The sequence below is a fragment of the Macaca thibetana genome, chromosome 16, assembly GCF_024542745.1.
Source record: "Macaca thibetana thibetana isolate TM-01 chromosome 16, ASM2454274v1, whole genome shotgun sequence".
In the NCBI taxonomy this organism is placed as follows: domain Eukaryota; kingdom Metazoa; phylum Chordata; class Mammalia; order Primates; family Cercopithecidae; genus Macaca; species Macaca thibetana.
In genome coordinates this window covers 58,212,136-58,231,834 of record NC_065593.1, presented here as the reverse complement: position 1 = coordinate 58,231,834, position 19,699 = coordinate 58,212,136, and the positions used below count along the sequence as shown (strand labels likewise).

The 19,699-nt window shown below is 54.7% G+C and overlaps 1 protein-coding gene across 1 annotated transcript; it reads right to left on the bottom strand.

The window, feature by feature from the left end:
- Positions 1-455: 455 nt before the first annotated feature.
- Positions 456-11,341, bottom strand: LOC126938315 (uncharacterized). Its single transcript, XM_050762371.1, has 3 exons — positions 11,166-11,341; positions 1,691-1,813; positions 456-1,059 (listed from the first exon to the last, which is right to left on the bottom strand). The coding sequence occupies exons 2-3, from the start codon at positions 1,777-1,779 to the stop codon at positions 456-458; spliced, it is 693 nt and encodes a 230-aa protein (XP_050618328.1). The 5' UTR covers positions 1,780-1,813; positions 11,166-11,341.
- Between the last annotated feature and the right edge of the window lie 8,358 nt (positions 11,342-19,699).

The window sequence follows — 19,699 nt, the reverse complement described above, 5'->3', positions numbered from 1 at the left end:
CCTGGAGCGGAAGCCTCCCCTTTGGGCAGGCTGAGAATGACGCAGGCGCCGGCTGCTCTGTGACCCAGCTGACCGAGGGACAGCCCCTGCCCGGGAGCTCCAGCAGCTGCTGCAGCGTCCCTCCTGCCCAAGCAAGGCCACAGGGCCACCCCTCTAATCCGTCCCCAGAGGTCCAGTGCCGCCGCCTCTCCTCCAGCTGCTGCTCAGGGGAGTGAGGTTTCCTGAATGAGGCCACCGGCAGCGGGTGGCCAGCCCCTCTCAGCATGGCGCTTGCCCAGGGCCTGGGCTCCGTCACATGCCAGGATAGTGGTCACCGTCACCCTGGACAGACCACCTCTGTCCCTTCATGTCAGGTGACCATTATTGGGCCCCCTGAGGCAGAGGAGCGTCTCACCAGCAAGCTCCCAGGGAGGACAGCGTGGTCAGGGCCTGCCCATCCGCCAGCATTCTGGCCCCTAGGCCCGCAGGCTGAGGGCACTGGCAGGCACCAGGACAGGGGCTGGTTTGGCCGAGGGACCTGCTTCTTGGGCAGCACCAGGAAACAGCCGGGAACCAGGACTGGAAAGGGCGGAGACCCTCCCAGCGCCCACATTCATGGCGTGAGCCCTGCGTGGGTGCAGCCCCTTCCGCAGCCCGAATTCCAGGCCCAGCTGCTGCAGGAGGGACCGCCAGCCAGGGGCGCAGGGCAGAGGGTGGGGGAAGGCGCGGCGCTCGCGCTCTTCTTGGTTCTTGCTTGGATGGCGCGGGCTGAGGACCCCCACACATGCGCTGCGGTGCAGAGGTGTTAGGATCCGAGGGGACTGCAGGTCTGGGCCGGCGCATTCAGGCCCCGGGCGGTGGGGTGGCCTCGGCGTGCGTGGCTCGGTTGTCTGCAGGCAGGCACGCGGCACTGTGAGAAGCGAACGTCCGTGACTTAGTCCAAGGGACCGTTTCTGCATTTTCACGCCAACCTGAAGACCTGCAGCGCAGCCGCGAGACAGGAAGTCGCTGCCAGGTGGGCCGGGACCGCGATCTGAACTCTCCTCTGCGGCCTCCCGCTCTAGCCGCCGGTTCGCAATCCTGGCGTGAACCGGGAGATCAACCTCCGGCGCCCGCCACAGGCGCCCTCCCGCGGGAACCAGCAGGCAGGAGCGGTGCGGGGGCGCCCTCCAGCGACCGTGAACGGGATGGCGGCCGCCCGCCAGGCCCCAAGCGTGGCCGCGTGGGCAGCGCGCGCAGCCGGCAACTGAAAGCCAGGAGCTCCTCCTGGGTAGGCCTTGGGATCCCTTCGCACCCTGTGCGGCCGCCTCGTGGTGAGCGCCCCCGCCCCTCCCCGCAAGGCCGGTGTTCCCAGCTGGATGGGCAGGCAACCTGGGAACCAGAGGGAGCTGCTCCGGTTGGGAGGAGAAAGCCAGCTCGGTTCCCGCCTGAGCCCCGAAGGGGGCCTGGCCAGAGGGAAGGCGCACACTGGGTTCGGGGGGCTGGGGGAGCACAAAGGCAGGAACTGGGGAGCATCAGGCCAGGAGATAGGGGAGAACCTAGGCAGGCGCTGGGGGAGCAGCCAGGCAGGGGCTGAGGAGCAACAGGCCAGGACCTGGGGGAACATCCCGGCCAGGAGCCAGGGGAGCAGCCAGGCAGGAACTGGGGAGCATCAGGGCAGCAGCTGGGGGAGCATCGATGCAGGAGCTGTGTCGCGTGTTATCCCCGTCACCTGGAGTTGTGTGTCCTGGGAGGAGCACAGCATTTCAGGGCCCTCTCTGTACTGGAGCCACCTCTGTGCGTGCATGCCGAATGAGCCATCCTTCCCTCGCAGCTCTCCCAGTGGGACTGAGAACTGTTAGGCACACACCTGGTGAAGCATTGCTGCCCTTTCCCGGGCCCTGGTCTTGCCCTCCCTCCCCGGCCCCTGGCCTTGCCCTCCCTCCCCGGCCCCTGGCCTTGCCCTCCCTCCCCGGCCCCTGGCCTTGCCCTCCCTCCCCGGCCCCTGGCCTTGCCCTCCCTCCCCAGCCCCTGGCAACCTCTTACCTACTTTCTATTTCTGTACTTGCCTATTCTAGATGTTTTATAAGTGAAATCAGACAGAAGTTGTCCTTTGTGACTGGCTCATCTCACTTAGCATAATGTTTTCAGGCCATCTGTGTGTGGTGTGCGTCAGAATTTCCTTCCTTTTTAAGGTTAAATCATAGTCCATTGTATGGAGGGACCACATTTATTACTCCATTTATGGATGGACATATGGGTCGTTTCCACCTTTTCTCTGTGGTGAGTATCGTTGTCAACATTTGGAATAACCCGTGTTGAGGACACTGTTCGTGTATCCTGCCTCCAGTTCTCTGGGTGTGTGACTGCGTGGAACTGCTGGGTAATTCTACCCTCTGCTCTTTGAGAACCACTAAAGTGTTTTTCACAGTGCATGCATTGTGTGAGAGCTCCAATTTCTCCACATCCTCACCAACACTTACTGTTTTTATTATCGTTCTTGTTACACAGCTTTCATTTTTAAAAAGCAATATATATATATATATATATTTTTTTTTTTTTTTTTTTTTTTTTTTTTTGAGACGGAGTCTTGCTCTGTCACCCAGGCTGGAGTGCAGTGGCCGGATCTCAGCTCACTGCAAGCTCCGCCTCCCGGGTTTACGCCATTCTCCTGCCTCAGCCTCCCGAGTAGCTGGGACTACAGGCGCCCGCCACCTCGCCCGGCTATTTTTTTTGTATTTTTTAGTAGAGACGGGGTTTCACCGTGTTAGCCGGGATCGTCTCTCGATCTCCTGACCTCGTGATCCGCCCGTCTCGGCCTCCCAAAGTGCTGGGATTACAGGCTTGAGCCACCGCGCCCGGCCAATTTTTTTTATTTTTTATTTTTTATTTTTTGAGACGGAGTCTCACTCTGTCACCCAGACTGGAGTGCAGTGGCACAATCTCCACTCACTGCAATCTCTGCATCCCAGGTTCAAGCAATTCTCCTGCCTCAGCCTCCCGAGTAGCTGGGATTACAGGCACCTGCCACCATGCCCAGCTAATTTTTTGTATTTTTAGTAGAGACAGGGTTTCACCCTGTTAGCCAGCATGGTCTCATCCCCTGACCTCGTGATCCGCCCACCTCGGCCTCCCAAAGTGCTGGGATTACAGGCTTGAGCCACCGCGCCCGGCCGTGTGTGTATTTTCAGTAGAGACGGGGGTTTCACCATGTTGGCCAGGCTGGTATCGAACTCCTGCCTGCGGTGCTGGGATTACAGCTGTGAGCCACTACGCCCAGTCACAATATTTTTTATTTACCTCCAACCCCACCACCTAGAGATGACCACTGCTAATTTTTGTGGATAGTTTTTGGCAACAGGCTTGTTTGCTTTCTAAGCACTGTTGTTTTGTTTTGTTTAGAGACAGGGTCTCGCTCTATGGCCCAGGCTGGAGTGCAGCGGCGCAATCACAGCTCACTGTAGCCTCCACCTCCCGAGCTCAAGCGGTCCTCCCGCCTCGGCCTCCCGAGTGGCTGGGACGACAGGCACGGGCCCCCTCCAGTCAAGCATTGTTTTTCTGACCCGCAGGATGGGAGCAGGGAGAGCGGGGCTGGCCGGGGGTCGACGGGGAGGCCCTGCGAGGGGCAGGCCGGGCCAGGTGGGACGGGGCTCCGCGTCTCTCTGCCGGCGCTTCTGCGCACGGGCTCACTACTGGGGGCGGCCGGGATCACGGACTCGCTGGCCTCGTCTCCGGAGCGGCAGCGGGCGGCTTGAAGGAACGACCCCGCGGGCCGGCGCAGGCCTCCCCCGGCCGCGAGACCCGGCCGGAGACTGACCCTCCCCGCCCCTAGCCCCAGAGGCCCGCGGCGAGCCAGAAGCCACGCACCCATTGGCCGAGAGCGCGGCCGCCCGGGCCAATCACAGGGCGCGCGGTGGGGACAGCGTCAGGCGCGTGCGCACTCGGCCCTCCCCGGCGGTCTGCGGACGGACGCAGCGCAGGCTTCTGGAGTCGGGGCGCTGTCCTGCCTCCCGGCGGGCCGGGAAAAGCGTCTCGTACATGCGCTCCCCGCGGCCCGCGACCCCCAGCCCTCGGCCTAGCCCCAGGCGGGTCTATCGCGCTGTCCCCAACCCCGGACGGGCCTCCTCCAGCTGCCGGGTGGAGAGGCTGGGGGGCTTTTCCCGAGGTCGGCGGGAAGGCTGAGAGCCCAGGCCCCACCGCTCCCGAGGAGACGGCCCCTCGCGGGCTCTAAAAGCCCCGGGGCCGCCGGGATGTTCCGGGGCCGGGTTGTGCCCGCTCCCGTTTCCGGCTCCGCTGCCCTCGGGCACTGTCCCCTCCGGCCCTACCTTGGTCTGGGAGAGGTCGCTAAGGGGGCAGAGGGCGCTGCTAGGGGGCCCTGCGGGTCTCCCAGCCTCGGCCCCCCCAGGTGGCCCGAGCGGAGCTCTGCACAAAGTCCTCAGGTAGCCGCGGCCTTGGTTCCGACAAAACCCCTCGCACTGACCGGGCCTCAGCTGACCTGGGCAGCCTACTGACCCGACCCCGACGCCTGGGCCCTCCAGGCCTCTCAGGGTCTCCAGGAAAGGGAATGGGCTGCGGGGCACAGCGAGGCTGGACAGCGGGCACTGGCCCAGGACTCCCCTTGCCCAGAGGAGAACATGGAGGCTGAGCCGCCGGGGAGCCCAGCTTGATGCCAGGAGCACTTTGCAGAGGGACACGGGTGGGGGCTGGCAAGCAGTTCACCCCTATGCAGTAACGGGAGAGCACTAAAGTCAGCAGCACGCCCCCGCCCCAACCAAGGCCACTGCCACCTCCCACCATCCCGACCGTCCTTTGATCCCTCAACCCTTGTTGCTGTGGGGGCTTGGGGATATGTTAGATTCTCACTGGCGCGGACCTTTGCTCCCCAAGGGCCGCCTGGCTGTAGAGCAGGACCCCCAGGTCCTGGAGAGAAGGGCAGAGGCGGGCCGACCAGGAGCTCTGCAGAGGAGCCAACTCTGGCCTGCGGACCCAGGGTTCTCACCAGCATGTAAACCTCTGGGTCACAAGGCTTGGAGCTCCATGCTCTGGCAAACTGGGCCTCATACCACCTGTCTGCCCTGCACCTGGAGAGTTGACAGTCTACACGCCCAGCACTCAGAGCAGAAGCCAAAGCATTCCCGGAACCCACAGACCCCCAGCTAGCCTGGCCGCCTGCCCCAGCCCCCACGGCGCTGACCTGGCCTCCCTGCAGCTCCTGGAATGCACCCAGGCTGTGCTCGCCCCGGGGCCTCTGCGTGCCCATCCCTCTGAGGACTGCTCTTCTTGCTCTAGGCGCCCCCATGTCCTCCCACAAATCTTTGCTCACATGTCTTCTCAGAGGGCCCCCACACCCCAGTCTAAATGTTCAGTCCCCTCTCCCACTCCTCATTCCCCTCAAGCCCAATTCCTGCTTGGGTTCTGGTAGCTGGCGCCCCCTTCCCCGCTGCTGAGGACCTGAGCTCTTTCTGCCCCTCTGTTTCCTGCCGCATCCTGCCTGGCTCCCAGGAGGCCTCTCTAAGCATTTTCTGACAACAAAGCTGCAGCTGCAGATGCCCCATAAGATTCCAGGCCAGCGTCAGCCCTCCTCACCCGCATGTACCACAGCTAAAGCACGCATGAGCACCGCTGAACGCCACCAGTTCAGCTGCCAGAGGGCTGCATCCGTCGGCAAGGGAAACGGGGACCCTTCCATAGAAAACACGCAAAGACTGAGCAGACATTCACAATGGCCCCAAACAAATGGAAAGAAGCTCACGCCCTCCAAAAACCAAAGACATGCAAATTCACACAGCCAGGAAGTGTCATTTCTCACCTTCCGAACTGGCAAACATGGACCAGGGTGGTCCTGGGTGTTGGTGGGGATGCTGGCAAGGTGCCCTCAGGGAGGGAGGGCACAGCCCTGGGGGACCATCTGAGCCTGCAGGGCACCTATTCGTGCCAAGGAATCAGGAGCCACAGCCCCCTGGGGACCCCATTAGCCTCACTGCGGCTAGGCCCGGAGAAGCCCCTCAGTGTGAGGACGCAGGAGCACTCAGCCCCAGCACAGGCCTATGACCTATTCCAGGGCCAGGACTGTTCCTTCCTGCCCCAGCTCCTTGCCTGTCTCTCTGTCCCAGTGCAGTTAATACTGGATGTTTCTGAGTCACCAGCTTGAGGGCATGTGGCCCTTCAGCCTGGTCAGGGGCCCCCCAGTTGGGGTGGGTGGCTTGGCTCATGACCTCGGTGGAGGGGTCCCTGGGCACCCTGCAGGTGGCAGGAGGAAGCCAGAGTGGCCCCAGAAACACTCCTTAAAGGGCCAATAAATCACAGCCCCGTCTGCCTACCCCCTCCACATCGCTGCCTGACGTTTTTTATATTGATGCATTAATTTATCTTTAAAAATGGGCAACACTGCTTGTTTGATTTCCACAGAGGCCACACGGGGCAGAGAGTGACAAATTATTTCCTGACCCTCGAGTGGCTGATGTAATGAGTTCCCCACACTGAAGACCCATGTCCCCGGCTCCCAGACCCTCCTCGGTTTGGCTTGGGGCCACTCTCTGGTGCTGGGACGTCACTAATGCTGTCCTTGACAGGTGACCTGTCTGAAGCCTGGGACGCCCGTCCGTCTGGGACCTGTATCAGGACTGCATGACCTTGCCCCCTGCATCTCTCTTCCATGCCTTACAGGGGGCTGGGGGCCAGGTGGGGGTAGAGGCACTGCCCCTTCCTGGGGCCTGACGAGGCTGTGACCTCAGCTCATGGGGACAGTTTGGATGCTGCTCATTCGTTTGCCTACATCGCCAGGACAGTCAGGATCTGGGAGCATCACAAAAAAGGGAGTTATTCACAGCAAATATGAGTGTGTTCAAAAATAAATCCGAAGGCAGCTTCCATAAGAATTCTTTGTCTACTCTGGACGGGCAGAGGCCATCTGAGCTCGGGACCTCCCAAGAAGGGATTCAGAGGAACCACATTCCGCTTTCTAAGCGTGACCCTCAATCTGCTCCAAGTGGACTTGAGACATCTTAATAACAACACCGACTAGCTACTAAAACAAACACAGACAGGCCGGAGCACGTGTGCACACACACACACACACACACACACACACAGCAGAGCAGCAGCCATCCAGGGTGGGTAGCCTCCCAGAGGGCCCGCAGGCCCGAACCTCTGTCCTCCTGTCGGCCACACCCCACCAAGGGAGGGTCTGTGTAATCAGTAGAGCAGGGCAGAGGCGCCAGGAGGCCAGTTTAGAGAGACACAGCACACAGCAGCTTCCGTCCTGGTTCTCCTTCTCCCTCTCTCCCTCTCTCCCCCACCTCTCTCCCCGCCCCCCACCCCGTGCCATCTCTCGTTTCCCTTCCTCTACATGGGGAGGAACTCACTCTCTGCCGACAGCCAGGGGAAAAAGCTTGGAAGTGGATTTTCCAGCCCGGCATGCAGCCTCGTGGAAGACCACCCAGGTGAGTTGCTTCCTGTGCCTCGGCTGCTGAGACATGATAGCTGCTTGCTGTAAGCCCCTATGTTTTGGAGTAATTTGTTACACAGCAGTAGAGGGCCAATGCACTGCTAAAGCAGCAGCAGGAGCAGGTGCAGCCAGGCACCTAAGAGGAGCTGGTTATAAATACCGGGGAGTGGCTCAGCCTGTAATCCCAGCACTTTGGGGCCGAGGATGGAGCCAGCCTGGGCAACATAGTAAAACCCCGTCTCTACAGAAAATTTAAAAAATAAAACAGCCAGGCGTGGATCTGATGCTTCCGTGAGGACTTTGAATCTCCAGGCAGTGACAAAGAAGATATCAGAGACTCAGGATCAACAGCAGCTGGGCCACTCCCCCTCCCCCACTGAGCCACTCTGAGTGTGGGCGACCCTTCCTTGGGTTCCTTCCCACCTTCTGAAAAGGGTTCTGTTGGGCCGGGCGCGGTGGCTCAAGCCTGTAATCCCAGCACTTTGGGAGGCCAAGACGGGCGGATCACAAGGTCAGGAGATCGAGACCATCCTGGCGAACATGGTGAAACCCCGTCTCTACTAAAAAAAAATACAAAAAACTAGCCGGGCGAGGTGGCGGGCGCCTGTAGTCCCAGCTACTCAGGAGGCTGAGGCAGGAGAATGGTGTAAACCCGGGAGGCGGAGCTTGCAGCGAGCTGAGATCCGGCCACTGCACTCCAGTCTGGGCGACAGAGCGAGACTCCGTCTCAAAAAAAAAAAAAAAAAAAAAAAAAAAGAAAAGAAAAGGGTTCTGTCGACTGTGGCTTCAGTGGGACCTGATCACATCCCCAAGACTGCCTTTTTTCACTTTGTTACCGAGGGTTGGGCATCTGGTTACTGAGGGTGGTGCGCACCTGTAGACGCAGCTATGCCAGAGGCTTGATGCAGGAGGATCACTCGGACCACGGAGTTCCAGGCTGCAGTGAGCTGTGATCACACCACTGCACTCAAGCCTGGGCAACAGAGAAAGACCCTGTCTCAAAAAAGAAAGAACAAATGAATGAGAAAGAAAGAAGGAAGGAAGGAGAGAGAAGGAGAAAGAAAGAAAGAAAGAAAAAGAAAGAAAGAAAAGAAAGAGAGAGGAAGGAAGGAGAGAGAAAGAAAGGAAGAAAGAAAGAGAGAAAGAGAAAGAAAAGAAAGAGGGGGGAGGTAGGCGTGGTGGCTCACACCTGTAATCTCAACACTTTGGGAGGCCGAGACGGGCGGATCACAAGGTCAAGAGATTGAGACCATCCTGGCCAACATGGTGAAACCCCCTCTACTAAAAATACAAAAAATTAGCCAGGCTTGAAGAGAATTGCTTGAAGTCGGAGGAAGAGGTTGCAGTGAGCTGAGATCGCACCACTGCACTCCAGCCTGGGGACAGAGCAAGGCTCCGTCTCAAAAAAAAAAAAAAAAAGAAAACACAGGGAAGAGGAGGGAGAGAGGAGACCTCAGAGTTGCGCAGCTCTCCTTTTCTGACCCAGGACATCAGGTGAAGCCCCGCATTTGTGGCCATAGCCCTGGGATGGATGGAGCCCAAACACCCTCCTCTCCATGTCTCCATTTCCTGGGGGCTGCAGGCCCAAGCTATCTGGTCCCTGGCAGGAGTCAGCTGTCTGGTCCTCCCCTCATTCATTTGCACATAGTGTTCCTTCTGCTCAGAAAATTCTTGGCCCTCCCATGTATCAGAAGCCACACGCTCACCTTCCAGGGCACTTCTGCCCACACGAGCATTTCCTCCATCATGGAAGGAGGGCCATCCCCTGCAGCAGACAGTACTACAGGCTTCAGGGAGCTGCCCTTCACCAGAGGGGCTGTCTGCAGACCCACCCACACGCCTGGAATACCATGGCACTTAGTAAATATTTGCTGACTCAGGGCATGCAGGTCAACTCTCTGGTCTCTGCTAGGAACCAGAAAGTGGGGGGTGTGGTGGTAACAGGACTTATTTACACAGGTTAACAACCTGCCGGTGAGGTAGGAAGCTGCCACCACACTGATTAAGAAACTGAGGCACAAGGAGGTTGTATAACTTGACTCAGATTGCACAGCTATTAAGTGGCAGAGCCAGGACACAATCCAGGTAGGCTGGCTCTGCATCTACACTCTTAACCACTGCACTTGCTGCTTTCCTGGAACAAAACCACCTGCTTGTCGGGTGCCTGCCTCCATCAGCGCCTGCCCCACGCCCGCCAGTCAACCGGGTCAATGCGGCCTCTGCTCCATCATGATTGGTTCAGGCAATCCAGGCCTCAGCCAATCAGAACGCAGCTCTCTGATCCAGCTCGCCCGGAGCGCCTGGGTTCTGCTGTTTCCCAGCGTGGTGGCCTGGAGATGTCTCGCTCCCTGTCGCCCAGGCTGGAGTGCAGCTGGACATTCTCAGCTCACTGCAATCTCTGCCTCCCGGGTTCAAGCGATTCTCCTGCCTCAGCCTCCCAAGTACCTGGGATTACAGTAGGTGGCTCACGCCTGTAATCCCAGCACTTTGGGAGGCCTAGGCAGGCGGATCACGAGGTCAGGAGTTTGAGACCAGCCTGGCCAATATGGTGAAACCCCGTCTCTACTGAAAATACAAAAATTAGCCGGGCGTGGTGGCGTGAACCTGTAGTCCCAGCTATTCAGGAGGCTGAGGCAGGAGAATCGCTTGAATCCGGGAGGCAGAGGTTGCAGTGAGTCGAGATAATGCCACTGCACTCCAGCCTGGGTGACAGAGCGAGACTCCGTCTCAAAAAAAAAAAAAAAAGGCCGGGCGCGGTGGCTCAAGCCTGTAATCCCAGCACTTTGGGAGGCCGAGACGGGCGGATCACAAGGTCAGGAGATCGAGACCATCCTGGCTAACACGGCGAAACCCCGTCTCTACTAAAAACACAAAAAATTAGCCGGGCGAGGTGGCGGCGCCTGTGGTCCCAGCTACTCGGGAGGCTGAGGCAGGAGAATGGCGGGAACCCGGGAGGCGGAGCTTGCAGTGAGCTGAGATCTGGCCACTGCACTCCAGCCTGGGCGACAGAGCGAGACTCCGTCTCAAAAAAAAAAAAAAAAAAAAAAAAAGAAAGAAAAGTGAGAACCTCTGTTTGCCATACAGCTTCATGCAAATACATGCATTGATCTACAGAGGCAGGCCCACGGGGTATCCAAGTAAGAACGTGGTGCTAGTGAGGAATAAATTCAGATGCAAGCAGCAGAATACCCAACTGACAGGAGATTCAATGTATGGAGGCTTTTCTTCTTTTTCGTGTAACTAGAAATCTGGAGGTGGGAGTTATCCCCATCACTACCCAGACCCCTTCAGTCTCTCTGCTCCGACATCCTTGGCAGGTGGGCTTTGGTACGTTGTTTACAGGGCAGCTGCTGGAACTCCATATACCACACACACCGCTACAGTCAAGGCACAAAGAAAGGATGAAGAGACAGCGCCAGTCACATCTGTGCCCTTTTATAGGGAAAGACAAACCTGCCCTAGAAGCCCCTGCAGTGGATTCCCCCAGGCCTCAACGGCCACCCATGATCGGGCATCCTATGAGGGATTTGGAGAGGGCAGAGAGCCAGGTTGTCATGACAGCATTGGCCAAGCATGCTTCATTCCCAGGGTCTTGGCAGCCCTCCAAAAAGTAGAGTTCCATAGGCAGGAAAGAAGGGGAGCAGATTTTGGTGGGCGGCAGGTCTGCCTGCCACAGGTGGAAAGACAAGACATGGGGAGGTTCGCAGATTACCCACGGGAGTGGGGATCAGATCAAGGGCTGCCTGGCTGGGTACAATACCTGAGATCCTGCTGCACAGCTGGATGAGGGAAGAGTCCTGCTGCTGCGGCTGCTGCTCTAGCCCCCTCAGCAACAGCATGGATGTCACAGATGCCAGCCACCAGATGTCCACTAGCCTCACTGCCACAACCTGTTCTATGCTGCTCCTGCTTATGGTGTGAAGACACCACAGGCTTCCAACTGAAGGTTGGAGGTGGATGCACCTGATTGGTGGAGCCTGGGCCATGTGACTGAGTCCTGACAGCAAGGGATGCTGGGAAAGTTAGTATCTACCATTTTTCAATTTATACAGAAAGATGAGTCCTGCTTTGCAAAATGGAGATTAACTTTAGGTGAAAAGGAGATTCCTTATACATGCAGGGAGCATAAGTTGGCACAACTTTTTGGAAAGTAATGTGGCAATACATATGAGCATCCTAAAAAGGCTATAGCCTGGTCGGGCCTGGTGGCTCATGCCTGTAATCCCAGCACTTTGGGAGGCCGAGGTGGGCAGATCTCGAGGTCAGGAGATGGAGACCATCCTGGCTAACACGATGAAACCCCGTCTCCACTAAAAATACAAAAAATTAGCCGGGCGTGGTGGCTGGCACCTGTAGTCCCAGCTACTCAGGAGGCTGAGGCCGGAGAATGGCGTGAACCCAGGAGGTGGCGGAGCTTGCAGTGAGCAGAGATTGCACTACTGCACTCCAGCCTGGGCTACAGAGCAAGACGCTGCCTCAAAAAAAAAAAAAAAAAAAAAGGTAGTGGCTGGCGTGCTGGGAAACCTTTAACACTCATGACATCATGACAGAGATGACAGCTGATTATAAGCACAATCATGTGGGAGAAACTGGCTCGTCCAATGAAGAGAGTAAGTGAATCTCAGCCCAGCCATCCTGCAATGAATATTTAATAACCCAGGGAAAAAAGCTTAAGTTCTAATGGCAAATGGAAAGATTAGGATATACCTGTAGTTGTCTTGGCAAAGTCTTACAAGGTATTATTTATTGAAAGCAACAAGTCAGTTGTGCAAGCCTGCCTGATTTGAAATTAGTTGGCAGGAATGTTTGGAAAATTCCTCATATTTAAAAAAACTTCCCCTTGAAAATTAGGAAAAGCCTGAAAATGAATAAACCTGGGAGAAAGCTGAAGATGGTTGGCCGAGAGGTTTGAAAATGTGGGCATTCCCAGACAAGTTCACAATGATGCCGTAAATAAGAATGCTTGCGGCCTGGCTCAATGGCTTATGCCTATAATCCCAGCACTTCGGAAGCCTGACGTGGGAGGATTGCATGAGACCGAGAGTTCAAGGCGAGCCTGGGCAACATGGTGAGACCCTACAAAATAATTAAAAATTAACCAAGCATGGTGGCTCACACCTTTAGCTCCAGCTACATGGGGATGCTTGAGCCCAGGAGGTCAAGGCTGCAGTGAGCTATGTTTGCACCACTGCACTACAGACTGGGTGACAGAGTGAGACCCTATCTCAAAGAGAAAAAAAAAAAAAATGGAGGCCGGGCGTAGTGGCTCATGCCTGTAATCCTAGCACTTTGGAAGGCCTATGTGGGCGGATCACTTGAGGTCAGGAGTTGGAGACCAGCCTGGCCAAAATGGTGAAACCCCATCTCTGCTAAAAATACAACAAAAATTTGCTGGGTCTGGTGCCACACGCCTGTAATCCCAGATACTCAGGAGGCTGAGTCAGGAGAATCGCTTGAAGCTGGGAGGCAGCTATGTCAGTGAGCCAAGATTGTGACACTGCACTCCAGCCTGGGCAACAGAGCAAGACTCCATATCAAAAAAAAAAAAAAAAAAAAAAAAGACAAGGACTGAGGAACACAGTGTCTCAAAAATATATATATATATATAGGATCATTAGGTGAAGTTCCTTGAAAGGTTTGAGGCCAGAAGTTTGAGACGGCCTCAGCAACACAGTAAGACCCTGTTTCTAAAAAAAAAAAAAAAAAAAAAAAAAAAAAAGGCCGGGCGCGGTGGCTCACACCTGTAATCCCAGCCTCCTTTGGGAGGCCGAGGCGGGCAGATCACGAGGTCAGGAGATCGAGACCATCCTGGCTAACACGGTGAAATCCCGTCCCTACTAAAAATACAAACAATTAGCTGGGCATGGTGGCCGGCGCCAGTAGTCCCAGCTACTCGGGAGGCTGAGGCGGGAGAATGGCGTAAACCCGGGAGACAGAGCTTGCAGTGAGCCGAGATTGCACCACTGCACTCCAGCCTGGGCGACAGAGCAAGACTCCATCTCAAAAAAAAAAAAAAAAAGTAATTGCATTGGCCAGGTGTAATGGTGTGCACCTGTACCCCTAGCTACTCAGGAGGCTGAGGCATAAGGATCACTTGAGTCCAATAGGTCAAAGCTGCAGTGAGCCATGATTGCATCAACGCATCCTGCGCAACAGAATGAGACCCCATCTCTTAAATAAATACATACGTACATAAGTATCAGGTCATGGAAGAATATATCATTTTTTTTTTCTTTTTTGAGATAAGGTCTCACGCTGTGGTCCAAGGCTGGAGTGCAGTGGCACAATCTTGGCTCACTGCAGCCTTGACCTCAAGAGCTCAAGTGATCCTTCTGTCTCAGCCTCCGGAGTAGTTGGGACCACAGGCACACACCACCACACCTAGCTAATTGTGTTTCTTTTTTGTAGAGATGAGGTCTTGCTATGTTTCCCAGCCTGGTCTCAAACCCCTTGGCTAAAGTGGTCCTCCTGCCTTGGCCTCCTAAAGTGCTAGGATTACAGGTGTCAACCACCGAACCTGACTGCAAGAATATATTCTTTATGTGTAAAATATTTTATTTTATTTTATTTATTTATTTATTTTTAATTTTTTTTTTTTTTGAGACGGAGTCTTGCTCTGTCGCCCAGGCTGGAGTGCAGTGGTGCGATCTCGGCTCACTGCAAGCTCCACCTCCCGGGTTCACGCCATTCTCCTGCCTCAGCCTCCTGAGTAGCTGGGACTACAGGTGCCCACAATATTTTAAAATATACATTTCGGGACAGGCACAGTGGCTCACGCCTGTAATCCCAGCACTTTGGGAGGCTGAGGCAGGTGGATCACCTGAGGTCAGGAGTTCAAGACCAGCCTGTCCAACATGGTGAAACCCCGTCTCTACTAAAAATACAAAAAAAAATTAGCCAGGCGTAGTGGCGCATACCTGTGATCCCAGCTACTCGGGAGGCTGAGGCAGGAGAATTGTTTGAGCCAAGGAGCCCAGGAGGTTGCAGTGAACAAGATCTCACCATTGCACTCCAGCCTGGGTAACCAACTCTGTCTCAAAAAAAAAAACAAAAAAAATACACACACACACACACACACACACACACACACACACACACACACACTACAAAGTATAGAAGGGACTTCTGCTTCTGGCCGTCATTGGGTAACTGGTATGGGACTTGCTCTCCTGCCGTATACAACTAGAAAACTAGAAAGAAAAGTCATGAAGCAATCACTGTTTTTAAACACAGGACAATAGGCAGCGCAGGACCATGACCCCTAAGAGATCACAACTGATGTGAGCCCTGCAGTTATCGTGGCTTCCTAACTGCAGGTCTTTCTGGACTGAGGCACAGAACACAGACATCTCATGAACTGAGACGTGGAGACTGGAGTTTGAAGAGGCTGAAGTGATTGGAATTTGCACGGCAGAGTGTGCCTGTGTGGAGGTAGCAATGCAGATGATGAGTTATAGAAATCTATATAGAGGTCCCCTTAAGGATTTTGCTGAATCTTTTTTTTTTTTTTTTTTTTTTTTTTTTTTTGAGACGGAGTCTCGCTCTGTCGCCCAGGCTGGAGTGCAGTGGCCGGATCTCAGCTCACTGCAAGCTCCACCTCCCAGGTTCACGCCATTCTCCTGCCTCAGCCTCCCGAGTAGCTGGGACTACAGGCGCCCGCCACCTCTCCCGGCTAGTTTTTTGTATTTTTAGTAGAGACGGAGTTTCACCGTGTTAGCCAGGATGGTCTCGATCTCCTGACCTCGTGATCCACCCGTCTCAGCCTCCCAAAGTGCTGGGATTACAGGCTTGAGCCACCGCGCCCGGCCTTTGCTGAATCTTAAACTGTGCATATGTACAAGGAAAACCCATGAGACTCAGCAAAGAGTGACGGCTGGACAGCTGTGACATGGAGTGAGTGACAGGGCTCACAGAAGACTGAGAGACATTTGGGTTTCCAACAGACTTCACCAGCACTCAGGGCATAGAGTGAAGATTACAGAAGTGTCTCACCTTGGTAGCAAATCTAAACTATCCCAGAATAAACGCACAATCTAAGGTCGGGCACAGTGGCTCACGCCTGTAATCCCAGCACTTTGGGAGGCTGAAGCAGGTGGATCACCTGAGGTCAGGAGTTCAAGACCAGTCTGGCCAACATGGCCAAACCTTGTCTCTACTAAAAATACAAAAATTAGCTGGGTGTGGTGGCACATGCCTGTAATCCCTCACCCAGCCAAAAAATTTTAAAAGACTGACAATACCGAATGTTGAAAGAGAGCTACTGGAACTCTCATACATTGCTGATGTGAGTGTAAAATAATATAACCACTTTGGAAAACCATTTGACAGTTTCTTATAATGTTAAATGTCTACTTACCATATGATCCAGCAATTCCACTTGTAAGTATTTACCCAAGAGAAATGAAAGCATATGTTCACATAAAGACTTGTACATGGGCCAGGCATGGTGACTCACGCCTCTAATCCCAGCCCAGAGGCTGAGGCAGGTGGACCACTTGAGGTCAGGAGTTGGAGACCAGCCTGGCCAACATGGTGAAGCCCCGTCTCTACTAAAAATACAAAAATTATCCAGATGTGGTGGTGTGTACCTGTAGTCCCAGCTACTCAAGAGGCTGAGGCAGGAGAATCGCTTGAACCCAGGAGGCAGAGGTTGCCGTGAGCTGAGATTGTACCATTGCATTCCACCCTGGGCAACAGGGCAAAAGCTCTGTCTCAAAAAAAAAAAAAAATTTTTTTTTAATCTTGCATACCAGGGATGGAGATGGACAAGTAACAGAGGGTGGAAGCGGAGGAATGCGTGCTTCCCGGGGGAGGACTGGGTTGTGTGGGGATGCTGTGGACGGCTGCACAGGTGGTGCACTGCACAACTCCAGGGGATGCCATTCACACAGACTATGATGCTATATCACGTGGGAAGTATGCGCCATGGCAGTCCTCTCTGGAGGGAGCCCTGAGAAGGGCCACCAGCAGGACAGGGTTGGGACACATCCTTTCCAGCAGGAAAGGATTCCAAACAGCCGCCAGCAGGTGGGCAGGCCAAGCATAGCTGAGGGGAGCCATGGGAGGCCATGAGGGGCTCTGGGTATGGCAGGCAGCCCCAGCACTTGGCAGCTCACGTGCTGCACAGAGGAAAGCACCTGCCCACAGTTGTCTCTGGCTCTGAAGTTTGGGAACCACCTCTAACCAAGCAAGGGTCCTGGAAGTCAGAAAATCTCTCAGTCATCGGAGCCAGGATTTACCAACATGAACCATTGAACTTCCCCCTTGGTCTCCATCCTCTATGAAAACATGAAAGGGGCTTGAAATTGCGTCCAACAAACACAATGTCCATCTCTTGCCGGGGAAAGCGGGTGTGGGTAGAGGGATGCCGCCGGTGTGGACAGGCTCCGAATGCTGCAGGAAGGGCTTGGCTTGGAGAGCCCTCTGCACCCCTTGGAGAACATCCTCCACCTCTGCCTACCATCAGGACCCGGGGATCCTGGGGAAGGAGAGCTCTTTCAGGAGTGCCCTGAAGTCCCCCAGCATGTGTGACACTTCTCAGAGCAGGCGTCCCTTCCAGAAGTTTCTGTTAACTAAGCTGAATGGCATTTAAGATATTGAAGACTTAGGCCAGGCGCGGTGGCTCACGCCTGTAATCCCAGCACTTTGGAAGGCCGAGGCGGGCAGATTACTTGAGGTCAGGAGATCAAGACCAGCCTGGCCAACATGGTGAAACCTCATCTCTACTAAAAATACAAAAATTACCCGGGCGTGGTAGCGCATGCCTGTAGTTCCAGCTACTTGGGAGGCTGAGGCAGGAGAATCAGTTGATCCCGGGATGCGGAAGTTGCAGTGAGCCGAGATCGCACCGCTGCACTCCAGCCTGGCGACACAGCGAGGCTCCATCTGGAAAAAAAAAAAAAGACATTGAAAACTTGAGGTGTGCTCAGATTGTGGTCTCTAAAACACCAGTACCCAAGAAAGGCCCAGGCCACTGGGGATGTGGCTGGTTTCAGCTCTGGAGAGGGAAACGGACGCAACTCCACGGAGCAGCGACGCTGTTGGTGATCGTCCGGCCAGACTCAGGCGCCAACAGACAGGAGGAGGATGCTTCGAGAACCAAGGCCAAAACTGTAGCAGATTGAAACATGAAATACGTGCAGATCGGCCCGGCGTGGGGCTCACACCTGTAGTCCTAGCACTTGGGAGACCGAGGTGAGAGAAACTCAGGAGTTCAAGACCAGCCTGGGCAACATAGTGAGACCCCATCTCTACTAAAAAAAAAAAAAATTGCCAGGCGTGGTGGCGCATGCCTGCGATTCCAGCTATTCACAAGGTTGAAGCCAGAGGATGACTTGAGCCCAGGAGTTTGAGGCTGCAGTGAGCTGTGATTGCACCACTACACTCTAGCCTGGGTGACAGAGTGAGATCCTGCCTGGAAAAAAAATGCAAATTAATGAGTTCATAATAATACTATAAAAGATAGCTGGCCACTTTTGGAAGATGCTGGGTACCAGCTCATTCGTCTATACCCGGAAATCACAGGGAAGATCCCATGTGTCTTCCCTTTCCAGCACAAACTATAGCTCGGGGGAGCGAAATTGTTGATAAAGGGGTTTCTCTTTGCATAAGAATTCCAAATATATAAACAAAGAAGGAAGGATAGGATTGGCCGGGTGCAGTGGCTCACACCTGTAATCCCAGCACTTTGGGAGGCCGAGACAGGCAGATCACGAGGTCAGGAGATCGAGATCATGAGGTCAGGAGATGGAGACCATCCTGGTGAAACCCCGTCTCTACTAAAAAATAAAAAAAAAAAAAAAAAAACAAAACACGCCAGGCATGGTGGCATGCGCCTGTAGTCCCAGCTACTTGGGAGGCTGAGGCAGGAGAATTGCTGGAATCTGGGAGGCAGAGGTTGCAGTGAGCCGAGATCGTGCTGCTGCACTCCAGCCTGGGCGAGAGAGTGAGACTCCCTCCAAAAAGGAAGGAAGGAAGGGAGGGAGGGAAGGAAGGAGGGAGGGAAAGGGTGAGAGGAGAAAAGGGGGGGAGGGCAGAGGAGGGGAAGAATAATTTGTAACCACTAGTGAAATAGCAGGTCCTGGCAGGGATTACCAATAGCTGCTAACGTCACAAAATCAGGCTCTGTGGGACTCTCCCCGTCTCCATGAAGTTGCACCCACCATATGGTCATCTTCTTGCTAAAAAAAAACAACCTGAATGAGATTAAACAGACCAATTTGGACATTTACACGTAGATCTAACAAACTATAGGAAATACAAGGGGTTGAGGAACATGTCACATCAACCACAAGGATGAAATCAGCAAAATCCAGACAGGTGGAACCCTCTGGAACAAAATACCTGCCTTCTTCCACAAATAAGCTGAAAGGAGAAAAATAAAAGAGAGGCCGGGCGCGGTGGCTCACGCCTGTAATCCCAGCACTTTGGGAGGCCGAGGCGGGCGGATCACAAGGTCAGGAGATCGAGACCACGGTGAAGCCCCGTCTCTACTAAAAATACAAAAAAAAATTAGCCGGGTGCGGTTGTGGGCGCCTGTAGTCCCAGCTACTCGGGAGGCTGAGGCAGGAGAATGGCGTGAACCCGGGAGGCGGAGCTTGCAGTGAGCCGAGATCGCGCCACTGCACTCCAGCCTGGGTGACAGAGCGAGACTCCGTCTCAAAAAAAAAAAAAAAAAAAAAAAAAAAGAAAAAAGAGGGCAAATCCAGCGGTTTAAAGAGATTTAAGAGACATAATGGCCAAATGCAATGATTGGAAACAAACCAACAGTTAAAAGAAATGTAAGGCTGGGCATGGTGGCTCACACCTGTAATCCCAGCATTTTAGGAGGCCGAGGCGGGAGGATTTTTTTTTGTTTTTGAGATGGAGTCTCGCTCTGTTGCCCAGGCTGGAGTGCAGTGGTGAGATCTCAGCTCACTGCAAGCTCCACCTCCCGGGTTCACGCCGTTCTCCTGCCTCAGCCTCCTGAGTAGCTGGGACTACAGGCGCCCGCCACCACGGCTGGCTAATTTTTTTTGTATTTTTAGTAGAGACGGGGTTTCACCGTGTTAGCCAGGATGGTCTTGATCTCCTGACCTCATGATCTGCCCGCCTCGTTCTCCCAAAGTGCTGGGATTACAGGCGTGAGCCACCGTGCCCAGCCGGTGGGAGGATTTCTTGAGACCAGGAGCTTGAGACCAGCCTAAGCCACATAGGGAGACCCCATCTCTACAAAAAGTTTAAAAAGTATTTGGGCGTGGTGGTGCATGCCTGTAGTCCCAGCTACTCAAGAGGCTGAGGTGGCAGGATTGTTTG

Coding starts and splice junctions, on each gene's coding strand:
- LOC126938315 (XM_050762371.1), bottom strand. CDS start 1,779: ATGGCTCATTCGGCATGCACGCACAGAGGTGGCTCCAGTACAGAGAGG. Junction 1,060..1,690: donor CCCAGGACACACAACTCCAG/GTGACGGGGATA, acceptor GGTTCACGCCAG/GATTGCGAACCGGCGGCTAG.